The sequence below is a fragment of the Suillus plorans genome (assembly GCF_016647745.1).
Source record: "Suillus plorans strain S12 chromosome Unknown HD556scaffold_7, whole genome shotgun sequence".
In the NCBI taxonomy this organism is placed as follows: domain Eukaryota; kingdom Fungi; phylum Basidiomycota; class Agaricomycetes; order Boletales; family Suillaceae; genus Suillus; species Suillus plorans.
This window is the reverse complement of record NW_024537391.1, coordinates 878,128-894,164: the sequence shown is the minus strand read 5'-3', so window position 1 is coordinate 894,164 and position 16,037 is coordinate 878,128. Positions and strand designations below refer to the sequence as shown.

General features: G+C 49.2%; 9 protein-coding genes across 9 annotated transcripts; 4 read left to right on the top strand and 5 right to left on the bottom strand.

Annotated features, from left to right (window-relative positions):
* Nucleotides 1–106: 106 nt before the first annotated feature.
* Nucleotides 107–1,973, bottom strand: HD556DRAFT_900812 (uncharacterized protein). The gene is made up of 5 exons (XM_041311988.1): nt 1,709–1,973; nt 1,622–1,656; nt 1,314–1,570; nt 1,211–1,262; nt 107–1,157 (listed from the first exon to the last, which is right to left on the bottom strand). The coding sequence occupies exons 1-5, from the start codon at nt 1,836–1,838 to the stop codon at nt 177–179; spliced, it is 1,455 nt and encodes a 484-aa protein (XP_041165156.1). The 5' UTR covers nt 1,839–1,973; the 3' UTR covers nt 107–176.
* Nucleotides 1,974–3,293: 1,320 nt separating this feature from the next.
* On the top strand, nt 3,294–4,093 carry HD556DRAFT_1228865 (60S ribosomal protein L13; the record flags this gene model as incomplete). Its single annotated transcript, XM_041297256.1, has 4 exons — nt 3,294–3,315; nt 3,376–3,770; nt 3,825–4,001; nt 4,061–4,093. 4 exons carry the CDS (start codon nt 3,294–3,296, stop codon nt 4,091–4,093), a joined length of 627 nt encoding a protein of 208 aa, XP_041165155.1.
* Nucleotides 4,059–6,144, bottom strand: HD556DRAFT_1499079 (fatty acid desaturase-domain-containing protein; the record flags this gene model as incomplete). Its single annotated transcript, XM_041308927.1, has 5 exons — nt 4,059–4,730; nt 4,778–5,156; nt 5,208–5,229; nt 5,282–5,300; nt 5,356–6,144. The coding sequence occupies 5 exons, from the start codon at nt 6,142–6,144 to the stop codon at nt 4,365–4,367; spliced, it is 1,575 nt and encodes a 524-aa protein (XP_041165154.1). The 3' UTR covers nt 4,059–4,364.
* Nucleotides 6,145–6,628: 484 nt separating this feature from the next.
* HD556DRAFT_1430123 (Pal1 cell morphology protein-domain-containing protein) lies at nt 6,629–8,039 on the top strand (the record flags this gene model as incomplete). Its single annotated transcript, XM_041304874.1, has 3 exons — nt 6,629–6,753; nt 6,809–6,984; nt 7,048–8,039. 3 exons carry the CDS (start codon nt 6,629–6,631, stop codon nt 8,037–8,039), a joined length of 1,293 nt encoding a protein of 430 aa, XP_041165153.1.
* Nucleotides 8,040–8,514: 475 nt separating this feature from the next.
* On the bottom strand, nt 8,515–10,383 carry HD556DRAFT_900414 (uncharacterized protein). The gene is made up of 2 exons (XM_041311985.1): nt 10,179–10,383; nt 8,515–10,124 (listed from the first exon to the last, which is right to left on the bottom strand). The coding sequence occupies exons 1-2, from the start codon at nt 10,296–10,298 to the stop codon at nt 8,550–8,552; spliced, it is 1,695 nt and encodes a 564-aa protein (XP_041165152.1). The 5' UTR covers nt 10,299–10,383; the 3' UTR covers nt 8,515–8,549.
* A 24-nt stretch (nt 10,384–10,407) lies between these two features.
* HD556DRAFT_1286213 (uncharacterized protein) lies at nt 10,408–12,162 on the top strand. The gene is made up of 2 exons (XM_041299338.1): nt 10,408–10,843; nt 10,895–12,162. Exons 1-2 carry the CDS (start codon nt 10,463–10,465, stop codon nt 11,933–11,935), a joined length of 1,422 nt encoding a protein of 473 aa, XP_041165151.1. The 5' UTR covers nt 10,408–10,462; the 3' UTR covers nt 11,936–12,162.
* On the bottom strand, nt 12,163–13,537 carry HD556DRAFT_1339204 (Rad51-domain-containing protein). The gene is made up of 6 exons (XM_041302029.1): nt 13,236–13,537; nt 13,068–13,178; nt 12,717–13,017; nt 12,535–12,664; nt 12,359–12,483; nt 12,163–12,306 (listed from the first exon to the last, which is right to left on the bottom strand). The coding sequence occupies exons 1-6, from the start codon at nt 13,459–13,461 to the stop codon at nt 12,177–12,179; spliced, it is 1,023 nt and encodes a 340-aa protein (XP_041165150.1). The 5' UTR covers nt 13,462–13,537; the 3' UTR covers nt 12,163–12,176.
* On the bottom strand, nt 13,538–14,719 carry HD556DRAFT_1339201 (ribosomal protein L4). The gene is made up of 2 exons (XM_041302028.1): nt 14,463–14,719; nt 13,538–14,417 (listed from the first exon to the last, which is right to left on the bottom strand). The coding sequence occupies exons 1-2, from the start codon at nt 14,512–14,514 to the stop codon at nt 13,678–13,680; spliced, it is 792 nt and encodes a 263-aa protein (XP_041165149.1). The 5' UTR covers nt 14,515–14,719; the 3' UTR covers nt 13,538–13,677.
* On the top strand, nt 14,720–15,807 carry HD556DRAFT_1533955 (ribosomal protein S9/S16-domain-containing protein; the record flags this gene model as incomplete). Its single annotated transcript, XM_041309554.1, has 4 exons — nt 14,720–14,780; nt 14,975–15,065; nt 15,118–15,497; nt 15,675–15,807. The coding sequence occupies exons 2-4, from the start codon at nt 15,021–15,023 to the stop codon at nt 15,805–15,807; spliced, it is 558 nt and encodes a 185-aa protein (XP_041165148.1). The 5' UTR covers nt 14,720–14,780; nt 14,975–15,020.
* Nucleotides 15,808–16,037: the final 230 nt, after the last annotated feature.

Genomic DNA, 16,037 nt, shown 5'->3' with positions numbered 1-16,037 from the left:
GGAGCGGATGTCGAGCTTAGCGCTGGCCATAAATAAGTGATTTAAATAGCAATTGTAATGAAGCGTCAGAAAAGCAGTAGAGATAGAGGACAAGACGCCTCCCATACGAAAGAAAACTGTCTGCAACATGTCCAAGGAGACGAGAGAGTGCGCACTGTGACAACATAGATTGTGCATCATGAATGAGGTGGTAAAGGAGAGTGCAACGAAGTGGGTGAAGCAGGCGCGGTACTGGCATATGCTAGATCGGTCAGACTCGAGTAATCAGACTGTGATGATATCGGTCTTGGTACAGACCCAGGTTGTGTGGTAAGGGGTTGCCGATGCTCTGAATACTGCGGGGGAAGTTCTACTATGCCATTATCGTCTGGCAAAATGTCCTCCACATCAGTATGTAAGATGAACCGAGTGGAAGGTTTGTATGCTGTTTGGCCAGCCATTGCAGCTTTTCGTCTGCCAGTAGATGTCATAGATGAACCTCCACCATCCCCGTCCCCGGCGAAGCTGTCTGTATTAGATATTTGACGCGAATGCTGTGTCTGGCTAAATGGTGTGTGAGGATTGCTGAGCGCAAAATCGCCAGTGGACGGACTGGTTAGGTGTGATTGGGCTGCAGGATGAATGGGTGGAGCAAGATGGCTGACAGAGTCTGTCTGATATGGGAATGGGTAAATTGGTGGAACGTGACCATATCGGCTCCCTTCGTGGTCGAGATCCATAGATGGGAGTCGATGTGAATGGCGTTTCGAAGAAGACATGACGTACGGAGAGCGAGACGCTCTTCGTTTGCGCAACAAGAACATGCTGAGGGAGGCCAACGCGGCGAGGGCTACCACACAACCAATCGCCGCACTGGCAATAGTAACAGTATGACTGCTTGATGAAGTATTTTGGCTGGACGTTGGCGAAATGCCAGCTGACGTGGATGCTGTGGTGGACGAAGGCACAGATGCAGTTGACGATGGTGAGTTGGAGCTGAGGCACGCGGCATTGTTCGAAAGTGACACCGTCTCGAGGTCAGAACTGCCACCTTGCCTACCCTGGGAATCTGTCATCACAAATACGAGGGTCGTCCCGGCGCTAACATCTGCAACCCAAGTATAACTGGGGCCAATCGGAGGGTAGAGTATAAGCGACTCTCCACCAGGAATAAGTGCCTGTGGAAAGGTAAGTATATTCATCATGATGATAGGGTCGGTGGTAATCTTACCGTAATAGTAATGGGTTGGGTTGCATTGCCATAGTCATCAAAGGTATACCCACTACGGCAATGATAGGTCAAGGCCACAAAAGATAAGCCAATCAAAACTTACTTGCATTGCTGGAGTGATGTTGGCAAATCAAACGTGAAATCCACAGATGCACCTGTAGTGTTGCAGTTGTTCTTGGCAACAGGATTACCGACCTTTAAGATGGGTGACGTCCCACCTGAGCCAAATGCGGTGGCATCAGACATAGTGAGTAGAAATTCTGTTGCATTCCAAAATGGCAATTGGGATATTGTATATGAGCCTTTGTTATTGCTGAAGGCTGATGCTGGTACAGATATATTCTGCGGTACTGCGAAAACCTAGAAGGCGTAAGGTTAATACGTGATCGACGCATGATAGCGCTGACGAACGGGAGTCAAGAGGATCTCAAATGGTGGCTGACCACCTGATTATCAATTTCAGCAGGAGTATATAAAATATACTAGATGCTTGCTTACCAGTCCATGAAACAGAGAGATCGTCGCATTGAGTTGGAGTCCCGACTGTCACGCTGAATGCGCGTGCTGCTGAGAAGAAAGAAATTATGCACGTAAACGAGCGAAGGTGGGGTGAGTTTCGCATGCTCATATGATGAAGAAAATGATAAAGAAAGACACGGACACAGTCCCAGCCAAGGAATAATGACAGAGAATTTGTGCAAAGAGGAAAGTGCAGAAAATATCGTGCCTAATGCCGACCTCGTGCCAATTAATTACTTATGTCAGCATAGGTACTGGTTCTCAATTAGACGAGGGGCTCCATAACGGCGCAACCATGAGAAAAAAGCACACTGCACTCTCGAGGTTTGATTGACATCATATGTCAGAATATCCTACAAGCGCTTTGATAATACTTCACATATAACAAGTTTTACATTTCATTTATCGTGTCAGGAGAGGAAATGTTTCGCAATGGACACAAAAGAGATTACATAGACGGCTTGGATGCAAGGCAGCGGCGCGTGCCTGCGGCCGCAAGGTCCATCATTTCATGGGAACACCGATGACCCTGAGTGGTGTTGCAGACATCGATAAACGATGTACATCATGAGTTGTTATCCAGTAATTGATCATGAAAGTGGGGAATTGGATTCGGAGGGACAACGAGTAAGCACAACTCGATTTCCCCTCTGCATCGTCTGCCGAAACGTTGAGGCTAGTTGTGATACGGGTAAGAAATGTTGAGGGAAACCGTGACCGCAGCCGATTACAGTGTATTGATCATGTGCGATGTATTTGATTGAATTCTTGATAAAATTCCAGTAAAAGATGCACTGCCTACAACAATCAGGCTAGAACATGTGAGGGCGGGCTAACGTAGTGGCACAATCTTCGAGGAGTTTCTTGTACTCAGTGCAATTTCATAGAAAGCATAGGGCTGAAGCCTGAACCATGGACCCAAGGTTTGAGTTTGTTACAGTTGATGCCTTAGGGACACCTATCAAACGGGCCTGAGATCAAAATGGCATAGATAAAGGTATTCAAATAGTACCTCCAAGAATTGAACACTGTCGTTTCTGATAGTTGATCGTTGAAAATTTCTTTTCAACTGCCTTCTCTGTGAGCTGTAAGGCTAATTTTTTTTGTTTTCGCTGTGTCGCATTACGAAATAGAGAACCTGCTATGAAGAAGGAGGCGGATATCACCATAGACCTTACCGAAATTCAATGAAGCATGCGTAGCCGTCACGCGTCAACGCGTCGAGAACGACGGACGTGACTACAATGTCCACGTGATCATTAACTTCTAAAAATCAATCGCCGCATCAACCCACGGCAATCGCCGAAGTCCAAATCTTGTGCTGGGTGGTAAGCTGCTCGCCGTCCTCAGCGTCAAGAAAGCCCGTCCTCAAGGTGAGTATGCTCGTCCATTGTATGTTCTGTTATACGAAGGCCTGCCTTTGCTGCATATGATCGGAGAAAATGGGCGGACAGACAGGTGGAAAAGCTGGATTCGACCATATGCTGTCAGATGTACTACTCTACATGCATCCACATCACAAAATCATTGTGCTGACATTATAATTTTGGCTCTAGACTAAGCCATGGGTTTCGCGCACAACAACGGTATGTATCTCATCGGAAACTTTCGTTCGACACGTCCGATCTGACATTATGTGTCCACAGTACTTCACTCTAACCATTTCCGCAAAGACTGGCAGCGCCGGGTACGCACCTGGTTCGACCAGCCCGGTCGCAAACTCCGCAGACGCAATGCTCGCAAGACCAAGGCCGCTGCCCTTGGTGTCCGCCCACTCACTCTCCTCCGTCCCGCCGTTCGTGCACAGACTGTTCGCTACAACCGTAAGGTCCGGGAGGGCCGCGGTTTCACCCTTGCTGAGCTGAAAGAAGTTGGTATCAACCGCAAAGAAGCACTTGGTGTAGGTATTGTTGTTGACCACAGGAGGAGGAACTTGAGCGAGGAGGGGAAGAAATTGAATGTCGAGCGGTTGAAGGCCTACAAGGCCAAACTGATCGTTTTCCCTCGGAATGCTAAGAAGCCCAAGAAGGGCGACTCGACTGTGTGTGGTGTTCGCCCTTGGAATATTGAATCGATGTTGATTTTTACTTGATAGGGTGCCGATCTCGAGGCTGAGACTACACGCACGCACCTTCCTCTTCCCGCACCCTACATTCATGAAGCACCCCGCAAAATCACAGACAATGAACGGTCATTCGAGGCTTTCAAGACCCTTCGCGTTGCACGAGCTGATGCTCGGTATGAGGGTGTACGCAAAATCCGGGCAGCCAAGGTTTGTTGTTCACCAGCTGTCGCGAATTCAGCTACTCAACGAAATGTTATTGTTTGCAGAAGGAGGAAGAGGAAGCAAACAAGAAAAAGTAGTTTTCTCTTCTTTATGTCTTACCACACTACATCATGCTTTCCGGTTACCCTCTTGTATGCTCCTAAAAGCCGGGTACGACAAGTTGTGCCTAGGGCATCACATGCGTTACGTATGCTCATGGACACGACTGTTTTGCGTTGCATCGAAATCGCAAGCCACTTCAGTGTTTCAATCACACGTTCTATCTACATAGTCATAGAACGTGAAGATGCCGAAGGTGTCCGATTATGGTTGGATCTAGTAATACTTCTGTCGAAGAGTCCCATGCGTTTATCGCACTTTTTGCTCTATCGCCTCCCGAATCTCGTGATCGGCGACCATACCCACGATCTTTGCTTGATCCGCCACACCTTTGAGCACGTCCAGCACTTCTCCATTACCACTAATGAATCCAAATTCGGCATACACGAGGTCTTGTTCCTTGGCGAATTCCTTCACCAGGACGCTAGCCTCACGCAAATTGTGTCGTGGGAGACGCGGGAAGAGGTGATGAGTCACCTGGAGATGCAATCCGCCATGCATGAATGAAAGGTGAGGAGGACATATGACGTCTGTTGTAGTTCGAAGTTGGCGGTGCGGGAACGATTCCACTGGCCCCAAATCCTCCGTAGACATGGAGAAATGTGATAAAACGATCTGTGGCCACATTAATGAACGGGCAATACACCGAGATAGTCACGTGCCTGGACATGAAGAGGACTTGTGACGACATGCGAGACCATAAGATATGTAATGGCTCTGCTCCACGATCCACATCCCTTCAGGACTGCTCCATACCAGAACCAGAAGAAGAGGACGCCGATGACTTCGAGCCGCCAGGACCACCGGCCACCCCTTGCTCTTCCATGATCGAAGGCTTTGCGCCACAAGAATCCATATGCATTGGCATATAGATTGAAGCGGCCAAGACCAAGCAATATGTAGAATAGCTTATGTTGTAAGGAAATCAAGAAAGCGGAAACTCGATTGAAGACCATAGTTCGCTTGTAGTACGACGACCACAGCGATTTGAAAAACGTCGTTGAGACTGCGAGGAATGGTAGATGGGCGATATCGGGATCACTGTCATTTTTTAAAATGTATGTGCAGTGACACAACAGCCATCGAACTTACTGCGAAGGGTGATTTGTAACCACTAAGCAAGTATCAGTAGTTAGACCAAGGTATGTTGCAAAGCAAAGCCTCACAATGATGCACGTTGTGATTCTTGAGATACGACAGGTGTTCAGCGAGTGAACGTGGGAGAAGTAAGTGAACTTACGTCAACCCACCAACCGACACTCAAACCACCGATGAAATCAGCTAATAAGATGGCAATGAGGCGATCTTTGGTCCAATCATGAGTGACACCCATGTGTCCTAAATCGTGAACGGTGAATACGAGCTGGTGCCATAGAAGGCCGAGGCACACAGCACTTATTATGAGCCAGTCATGGGAGTAAGCTACTGCGGATGACGCAGCGAGGAGAAGATAGCGCGCAATCTCTGGGCCATAACCAGTGATGTAACGCGTGTTATAAAGACCGGCGTCGATGATGCGATTATGCAACGCCTTGTAAGCAGCAGAATGGCGAGCTTGGTCTTTCAAGGAAAGTCTTGTTGCAGGGGGAACCAAATGAGATAGAGTGGGACCTGAAGTTTCAAGGAGGCAAGAGTCACGTTCGACCAGGAGAATCTCGGAGGAGAGATTGGAAGGTGGTAGTGGAGTGGCTTCATTGTGCCATGCGGTTTTGCCATCATGAGACAATTTCCGAACCCAACCTGTCATGATTGGGGGTACAAGAGGTTCCCAAATGCCGTCCGAGGTTTCGACTGTGCCAATGACGTATGACTTCATTTTTGCAAGAGTCTGGTCACAGTGATAGGCGGCTATCTCGTCGGTGGCATCGCGTCCTACGAAATGAAGAATTGCGAGGGAACCACCTGGATGGGCATTTAACCAAGCTTGGGGAATGCGCAGCAACTGGTTATTGTAGACAACCAGTGCTTCACCAGCAAGAATGCGGACTGCGACTTCCTCTCTGGTCCATTCCTTCTTCGTTGCACCCATGGCAGCAGATTGCTGCAAGGTGATGAAATTAGGTAGTAACAAAGTTACTTTGAAATTTTAACCGTAAGTGACTGAAAGTGGATAACACACTACGGCCGGATTGCAAAGTTGGTATAAATAGGGCAAACATAGCCTTGGTGACAGCATCGTTCCCGCCGTCACAGTCGACGTCCACAATCGCCTAACTTCGTTATCACAAACGACGAGCAGCATTCCATTAAATATTCTTCTTTGAAGTAAATAACGCTTGGTCTGGGCGTGTCAATAGGTGAACACGGGTGACATGGCCGCCTCGCATTTGTTGAGTACTTCCAATAATCCAGCTAGCAAACATATTACATCAAGACAACCAACCCAACCACCCAAACATAGTAGAACCCGCCACAGATCTCATTCAGACCCCTTCTCAGACCCAATTTACCCATCAAAGCCTGTTCCCCGCCTTCCCCCAGAGCTTCCGCCTAAATATCCCCAATACAATAGGATGGCCCCGTCTCCTACCAAATCTCTCCCACATCGCGATAATACAATCGTAGAGGCTGTTAGGGACACTGTTCAGGTCAGAGGTGTGGATCAGTCTTCACGCACAAGAATGGGAAGAAGTCAAACGTATGTCCTTGTCTCGCCCGTTTTTCTCACTGACGCTAATCTTTTCACTTATCAGTGCCCAGGGAAATTCCCCATTACGTCCCACATATACCGGTCGTCGTTCATTATCCCAGGATTCCATCCTTCACACAGCGAATGTTCTTGATAAGGCTAAGGGCAAGGCACGAGGCAAGAAAGGCTCCATGCATGCGGACGTCATAGACAGACTTGATTTCACTGGCGTCGGTCCCAGTACGTTCTTATTCGGCTCCTTAAACTATTGTTTATTAATTTATAATCTTTTTTGTGTTCTAGTGTTCCATCATGATGGTCCATTTGATGCCTGTGCACCATCTCGGAACCGCCATCGAACTAAGGCGCCTATGCTTGCCTGGAGCGGCGCGGGGGCAGATGTGGCGCTATCCAATGAATCCCCCTACCCCTCACCTGACGCTTACAAAGGTGCCTTTTCCGCTACCTACCAACCCCCAAAGAAGAAAGTCGATGCCATCGCAGAGGCCTGGGGTATCCATGAGCCAGAACCGTACGAGGAATTTTTTGCAGGTGGCGGTACTGGCAGACGTGATGGTGACACACCGTCTAATTCAATATACGCCGGGAGGGAGGGCCACGGGTCACGGAACGGCACGCCGCGACACTCCCTTGGAAAGCGCTCCAAGGACGGGCGTGACCTTCGTGATGTGTATAGAGAGTACCCCGACGACGATATGAAACAGATACAAGCCCGCGACCGAGAGCGTAACGGTGAGAGAGAAGGAAGACGCACCAAACGCGGTGGTATCCCACCCCCGCAGCCTATCCTTGTGCCAGAAGCCCAGAGTACCGATTATGACAGCGCACCGGGGTCTCCGTCACTGCCAGGAGTCCCAAAACGCACCAAATCATTGATGCAGCGCATTCGTAAAATGCGTGACTCCCCAAATGTGCCCTTGGGTTTTGACGAGAGTGTCGAGCCTCCTTCTCCCAATCCGGATATCTACCAGCCATCGCGCCCTACACATCGGTCACAAAATTCGTTCCTTGGGCGCTTCTCCAATGGCTACAACGGTCACGGTCGTCCAAACACTTCACCTCCTTCAGATGAAGCATATGTGTACGTCGATGATCTGCGTAGGGACAAACGACTACCTGCCACTCCTTATGCTCCAGCGGCAACTCGCACGCCATCCGCCGAAGACAGACGCGGATACTTTGACGGTGCACCCAGTTCTCCGCCATTGGGCGGCCTTGGGCGAAAAACTAGTTTATTGAAGAAAGTGAAGGACGTAGTCAGGGGCCCAAAATGAGCCTAGTCCTCGATTCCTGGATGTATCCGAGTATTTGACCGCTAGCTTCCCATACGCATGTCTTGTTGAGACCACTCTAGTTTTTGTCCTTTCTTGCACTTTTACAGCCATGATCGCTGCCCTGTTTCTCTTCTCTCGTCCAAAGCTTAGACGAGATATACCTAGAATCGGTCGTGTGTTTTTCTCCCTTCGTCGTCGACGCTCCTGACCCCATGCTTGTATCCATTACGGTGTTTGTAAAAATCTACATATACTCGCGAGACGGTTTATTTACTCTGCATTTTTCTACCATACTTCCTGTTGTAAGAGTATGCAGTGGCAGTCAATACCCTGAGGTTTTCATTAAACGCTTTTCGAAGATGCATCTACAGATGCTTTTGATCAATTGGTTCTACAATGTGTTCACGGTAGTCTTCTATAGAAAAGCGCACGATAGATAGAAGATCACACAGTACCGTACCCCTCGATCGCAGCTACGATATGAACAGTCTATAATTTTAGATGTCTTCTTCATGATCTGACGTTGATACCGGCCAGCCTCGAAGCTAACTTGACTTCGTGTATCCCAACTTCCTCCCGATGGAATATCCCCGCGGCAAGAGCAGCTTCCACGCCCGTCTCAACAAACACGCTCACAAAATGTTCCTTGGTGCCTGCTCCACTGCTCGCAACAACAGGAATAGTCACTGCGCGCTTCACGAGCCCGATCAGGTCATGATCAAAGCCGAGGCCTGTTCCATCGCGGTCGATGCTATTTAAAAGGATCTCGCCGGCGCCGAGGATCTGTGCACCTTGCGCGAGTTGCACAACTGACACAGGGCGAGTCTCGCGACCACCTGACACGGTACATTGGTACCACCAAGCTTTGCCCCGCTCGCTTTCGGGGCTGTCTGGTCGACCATGTACAAGCTCATCCTTGTAGGGGCCGTCATATGTGGCGGGATCGACGTATACTCTTTTGGGGTCTATGGAAACGACGACGGCTTGAGAGCCATATACCTTCGAAATGGTTTCAATAGCGCTGCTGCCGTCTAATATGCCGCCGGCTGCGCGAACTTTCTCGACAGCGTAGACTGCTTCGGAGCCGATGCTAACCTTGTCAGCGCCGACTCGGAAATATGCACCAGCGACCTCGACAGCAGAGCGTTTCGTGCCATCGGGATCGACTGTATCTTTGATACCCCCTCCTATGGTGAGCGGTACGAATACACGTTCTGCTGCAGCCCGCACAACTGCGAGCATTGGCTGATCCTGGAGGGGGGATTGACGGAAGGAAGTGATATTAAGGAGGCACAGCTCATCTGCCCCTGACTCGAAGTAGCGGGCTGCTAGTGCAACAGGCTTGCCAAGGTTGCGGACTGCACCTGCAGTTTTGATAGCAGTGGTGCTCGATAGTGGCGTTGATGTGAGAGACTTCTCGCGGACGTCATACTGATCCCCTTTGGTCACGATAAGATCACCTTCGTCGTTCGCACGAACATCCATGCAAGCGATGATGCGTCTAGTGAAACCGTGTTGCGATTTAGGAAGGCGTGGAATCCGAGCTGATGGTTCGGCTGGTGTGCGACCTGCCAGTGACTGTTTTATCCAAGCGTCGATAACAGTGAGTCCAGCAACACTGGATTTTTCGGGATGGAATTGAGCACCAAATACATTGCCTTTTTGGACGGTGGACATGAACACTTCCTGCCCGTATTGGGTAGTTGAGTGCGCCCACATAGCAGCCTCAGGATTGCCTTCTGGGTCGTATTTGGCACGATACGAGTGGACGAAATAGTAGTGATCTGAAGAAGAAACACCTTCTGAGGACAAAGTGTTGGAGTCTATGGGTTCTGCGGTATTCCAGCCCATATGAGGAACTGGTTTAGTGGTATCATCGAATCGTTCCATTTGACAGGGTATAAGACCTAGACCAAGCGTTGATGGGGATTCTGCAGATGACGCAAATAGGATTTGCATCCCAATGCATATACCGAAGTACGGTTTCCCAGATTGAATGTAGTTATAGAGGGGTTCAAGTAGACCACGCTCTGTCAAACACTCGATCGCAGTGTGGAAAGCACCCTGGCCTGGAAATACAAGGATCTGGGTGGAGATGAATCAAGGTCAGATGGGCATACTAGTGAGGAAATGACATACAGATGCTTTGTGGAAGTCCTCTGGACTAGATATCCACGAGAAATCATAACCAAGTTTCTTGATTGAATTAGCGAGACTCTGGACGTTACCTGCACCATGGTCGAGGAGAAAGAGTGCCATGGTTTACAAGCTAAAGCCTGAGCTTGACCGGGTGACTCACTCGTGAGTTGCCATATCGGGATGATCAAAATTTGCAATCAAGTTTGAGAATAGCGCTCGATGTTGTAAATATAGGACTCACTCATCAAGACGTCTCGTATATAAGAAGGTAGATTCAGACTGACATGGATCATCCTTACTTCCAATCCCTCATAATGACCCCCCCACTTGCCATCCCCTCTAAATCCCCAAGAGCCGTAGCTGCTTCCGTCTCTCCTTCATCGTCGCAGACACTCCATGACAGGTTGCGCAAGCGAGAGTCGTGCCCAGCCATCAGAAAGCCCAAGGTTCTTCATCCAGTCGACAACGAAGACCTGAAGCTCTTGATCCTAGAGAACATCAGTCAGGATGCAGTCCGAGCTTTTCAAGCACAGGGCTTTCATGTCGACCACTACACAAAAGCTTTTTCTGAGGATGAACTTATAGACAAAATTTCTCAGTACCATGCTATAGGCATACGCAGCAAGACAAAGATCACAGAACGGGTCATCAAAGCTGCACACAAAGTATGTCCATCTATCCCCGATCTCAACCACTTCTAAGTCCTCCTTCCCTAGCTTCTTGTGATCGGCTGTTTTTGTATTGGAACAAATCAGGTCGATCTGGTTACTGCCGGCAAGGCCGGAATTCCCGTCTTCAACTCTCCATTCTCAAACTCGCGCTCTGTTGCAGAGCTTGTCGTCTCCGAGATGATCGCGCTTTCGCGGCAGCTCGTCGAGCGCTCGCATGAAATGCGCCAGGGAATCTGGAACAAGCAATCGAAAGGCTGTTGGGAAGTTCGAGGCAAAACGTTGGGTATTGTTGGCTACGGGCACATCGGGTCACAGCTGTCAGTGCTTGCAGAAGCCCTTGGCATGCGTGTCATCTTTTACGATGTCATAAACATCATGCCTCTTGGTTCGGCTCGACAAGTCAACACTCTTCCTACGCTATTAGCGGAAGCTGATTTTGTCACGCTTCACGTGCCGGAGCTTCCTGAGACAATCAATATGATTGGATCGCAGGAGCTTGCGCAGATGAAAATGGGGTCCTACCTTATTAATAATGCTCGCGGGCGTGTCGTCGACATCCCAGCCTTAATCGAAGCCCTCCGGTCAAAACATCTCGCTGGTGCAGCAATAGATGTATACCCACAGGAGCCGGGGTCTAATGGGGCACCATTCGACGATCAGGTTAACTCGTGGTCAAGCGCTCTGCGCAGCTTGCCAAACGTGATACTCACGCCTCACATCGGCGGATCAACAGAAGAAGCGCAGCGCATGATTGGGGAGGAAGTGTCTCTTGCTCTCTCTCGGTACCTGACCTACGGCTCCACCCTCGGGGCAGTTAATTTCCCCGAAGTCGACCTCCGCGCGATCACCGCAGAGCAGGGCAATCATGTCCGTGTTTGCCATGTCCACAGCAATCAGCCTGGTGTGTTGAAACAGGTCAACGAGGCCCTCTCGCCATACAACGTCGAGAAGCAGTACTCAGATTCGAAAGGTGACGTCGCATATTTGCTGGCAGATATTGCGGACGTCAGCCCCCAAGACGTGAACAAGCTACAGGAGATGATTAAGCACACGAGCGCGAACATCCTCACTCGCTTGTTGGCTTGATGGTGGGAATGTATACATTTGTAGATTTCAAGCATCATTGACAGAAACGGACTGTTCCACCCACAGTATAGTCTACAGGTCCCACTCAACTGGTATCCTATCTTTCGAATATCTTAAGTGTTTATAGGGTGGAATAAAACCACTACACAAAATGTCTTTTTAGAATCAATTACGGAGCTTCCCTGATAGTGATAGAAAACTGAATGGTACAAGAATACAAATTACATGAGGGTATTGATACTCAAGTCTCTTCTTCGGGATCACCGATTCCACTGGACAAGATTGCAAAGTGAGTCTCCATCTCAGGAAGGCAGGGCGAATCATATATTTTGCAAGTTCGAGTGTTTCCGCGGGCCTTCTTGAGTTGTAACCTAATAAGACAGCTCGCTTAGTGAACCAACTGATGATAACATGAATGCATACCGGGTCGTGGAAGCATGTGCCATGATGTTTCCTCCGATGGGTTTCTTCTCATTGCTCGCGTATGGTCCTGCTGATGCATCCGGATTGGACATGACCTGATTTGTGACAACGACTGCAATGCCGAACTGTTTTGCGGAATGAATACGGAGGTGTATGCAGACTACTTCTCTTCTTACCTCATCTGCAAGCCGTTGGAGGGTTCTTAGGAATTTGCCGAGATGGTTCTGACGTGCCGATAGCTCACCGCGTCCACTGAAGTCAGTGCGATAGAGCGCGGTGCATGAATCGACGATGAGAAGGCAGAATCTAGTATGATCGTGAGGAACACCATCAAAATACGCATATAGCCAGTTCGAACCTTGATTCCGCCATCAGCGCACTGGCGCTAGTGAGAAGGGAGTTCTGATGGTCAGCGTTATATGCTCTTGCATATGCAACATTGTCAAGAACTTCCTCTCCACTCAGCCCATAACGTTCTGCGACTGCAAGTAGGCGAGCAGGACGGAAAGTGCCCTCAGTGTCGATGTAGAGACATTTACCCTCGCCACCGCCCATGCTCACAGGCAATTGACATGTTACTGCCAAAGTGTGACACAGTTGTGATTTTCCGGTCCTGAATTCTCCAAAGAGCTCAGTGATGGCACCGGTCTCGATACCCCCTGTAAAGAAGTGAGAAAACAATCATACTTTCTGAATGCTGAAATGTCACCTCCAAGTAAAGCATCGAGCTGCTTTGAGCCCGTCGTAATGTGAACGAGTTCAGAACGTCGTGCGTGAACTTCAGTGGCGCTCTGAAAGCCAAGGGGGACGATTTTCTGAGCTGGATGATGTGACTCATCAGACACTGATCGCATGATGCCAGGATCTCAGCAGTCACCTTCTGCCAAGATCTTGTCTGCCTTCGCGTCTGAGATGCCTTTAATTGCTATCAGATTCTTTTTGGGCGTGAATGCGACGGCCTCGACAGTGTTGAGTCCTGCATCGGAGAGCTTCTTGATGTCATTGGCGTGAATTCCGGCTTCCTCCAATTTGCCAACCATGAGCGGACCAGACATGGAGAGGCCGCCCTCCTGCGCTTCTTCATCTTGAGATGCCTGAGACATGATCGCTTTCTGCTAGAAAACAAACACACAATTGTACTATATAGTGGGAAAGAGTGGGAGTCCAAGGCGCAGTCATATTAATGAGGACGCGTTGTGTCACGTGGTCGCGTATTGTATTTTCAGTCTGCTTTGCAGGTGCGTTTGTAAGTACAATGACTCGCGACTGGACAATATCGATACCCATTTGATACGCCCAGAATAAGATATATTATGAGTCTAAGCGGATGGCTCAACCTCCTCCACAGATGAGTGCGTAACATCAGAAACTACCCTCTCCGAATCCGAAATTCCCAACAAGCCCTTTCCAAGAGCTCGCTCCAGTGCGTCGACGGCGGCGAGGTCAAGTATAACCCTTCTCCACTTCACAATGTCGTAGACCACCAAGTCCGCTACGGTTCTGCACTCTATCCCACGAAGGTTCTTCGATGCCAATCTCATTCTTGCCGGCACTTCGGATTCTCCGGTGACAAACAAGGTGCCGGTTCTCCATCCGAGTCCGCTCAACCTTGAGTTGAGGGTAGCAGTCTTGTGTGACCACCAGTTAATCCGCTGCAAGACACCCAGTCGTTGTTCCCGGAGCTTCATCGTCAAAGCCACGCGCATGCCCATCTGGATAACTTTGCGATTAAGCTTCGTGCTGAAATCTCGCGGTTTCGGACCAAAAGCGACACCTCCACCCCTCAACATCGGACTCTGCCGATCTCCCAGGCGAGCTCTGCCTGTTCCCTTCTGTGGACGAATTTTGCGACGTGAACCGGCAACCTCAGCGCGCGTCTTAGTAGAGGCAGTTCCTTGGCGAAGAGAATCCAGGTGGTGCACGACGCAAAGATGTAGAATATCTCGCCGAATAGGATGGTCGAACACCGTTGGGTCCAGAGCAACAGCTTTCTTGGCACTGTTCGACTTCCCAGTAAAACTCGACATTGTCACATATACCGGTTTGATTGAATCAGCAGCTATTTCCAAATGAGCGTATGTCTCTCTGGCATCAATAAAATCACCTTTGCGAATTGCAAGTTTGCTTTGTGAAGTAGTTGGCGCAATTGTGGCCATTCGCCTGCGACATATTGCTTGCGAAGACTGCTGATGTTGTCAGGACGGCCATGGAAATAAATATGGACTTTTCCTCACCCCTGCCACTGATTTCCGCAGAGCAGAAAACATTGGGAACCGTCAAGCTTGATAATTTACAGACCAGAGAATTGCAGGACAAGACGAATTGCAATTCCAAATTTGGATCGTGAGAATTTGTTGCCACCACCTGTTGTTGCAAGCCCGCTGTGAATATCGACCGTAACACCTCAAACGACCTCCAGAGGGTGAGTTTATGCTCTTATGCTACGTGTTGCAGACATACGATGCGGCCGTGTCTATACGGTCCGGAATATGCACGAATATCATTGGGGAATGGCCAGTATTCGATGGATTGGGGTTAGATGAATTGGGTTACACCTACTTTGGCTTCAAATATGTCACTCGAGACCAGTTGCTGAACTCGCTCTTTCCGCCCCAGAATTCATCAAGGAGCCGAACCCCGGCAGATTCCTCTATACGACAAAATGGCATCTACAGTAAAGGCCGTCCAAACATTCGGCAAAAAGAAGGCAAGTAACAACACCGTCGCGCTGACTTATTGCTCACCCCAGAGTTCATCAGACTGCAACTGCAGTCGCACACGCTAAGGAGGGTCGTGGTATCATCCGCGTGAATGGCTCCCCCATCAACCTTGTCCAACCCGAGATCCTCCGCTTCAAGATCTATGAACCCGTCCTTGTAGCTGGTGAAGACTCATTCGCACCACTTGATATCCGTGTGCGCGCCAAGGGTGGTGGACACACATCGCAGGTGTACGCTATCCGTCAGGCCATTGCCAAGGCTCTTATCGCGTACTACGCCAAGTACATCGATGCATACAGCGCAATGGAGTTGAAGAAAAAGTTGGTTGCGTATGACCGAACGCTGTTGATCGCAGATCCTAGACGGATGGAGCCGAAGAAGTTCGGTGGTGCTGGTGCTCGTGCTCGCAGGCAAAAGAGGTTTGTACATCGGTTGCGTGAAGTTCGTGAACAGCCGACTGACAAAAATCTCCAGTTACCGGTGAAACCACTTTTTTGGTACATATCTTTTTTATCATGTTACTCCTTTGTCTTTGAACAACGCCATGATAGCATGTGTGCAACTATGATTATGAATTGCAAACATTGCCACTCCAGTATTTATATGTTCGGAAAACAAAGCATTGTTGGAGTGAACAAGGCGCGCACCAGCTATGAGCCAGCCCAGTGCCCCCCCATGTATCGTAAGCTGCCTCCACTCATTTCCGCGCATCTATATACATGTGGATGATGTCGGATGACCCAACGGTAGATGAAATGTCATCAAGATTCACAGGCATTAATGGCCCTCGGCTCCATTGCCGATGAATAAACGACATTTTTCACTGTCGTGGTATACAGTTTTTGAGTTGGCGATGCCGAGCATGGCTAATCTAACCCGAAGTGCAACCAAGCTTTTGCCCATGCCCTTGTGTGGGGGACACGATATATCATAAGATAAGCGAGTTATACAAAATCAAG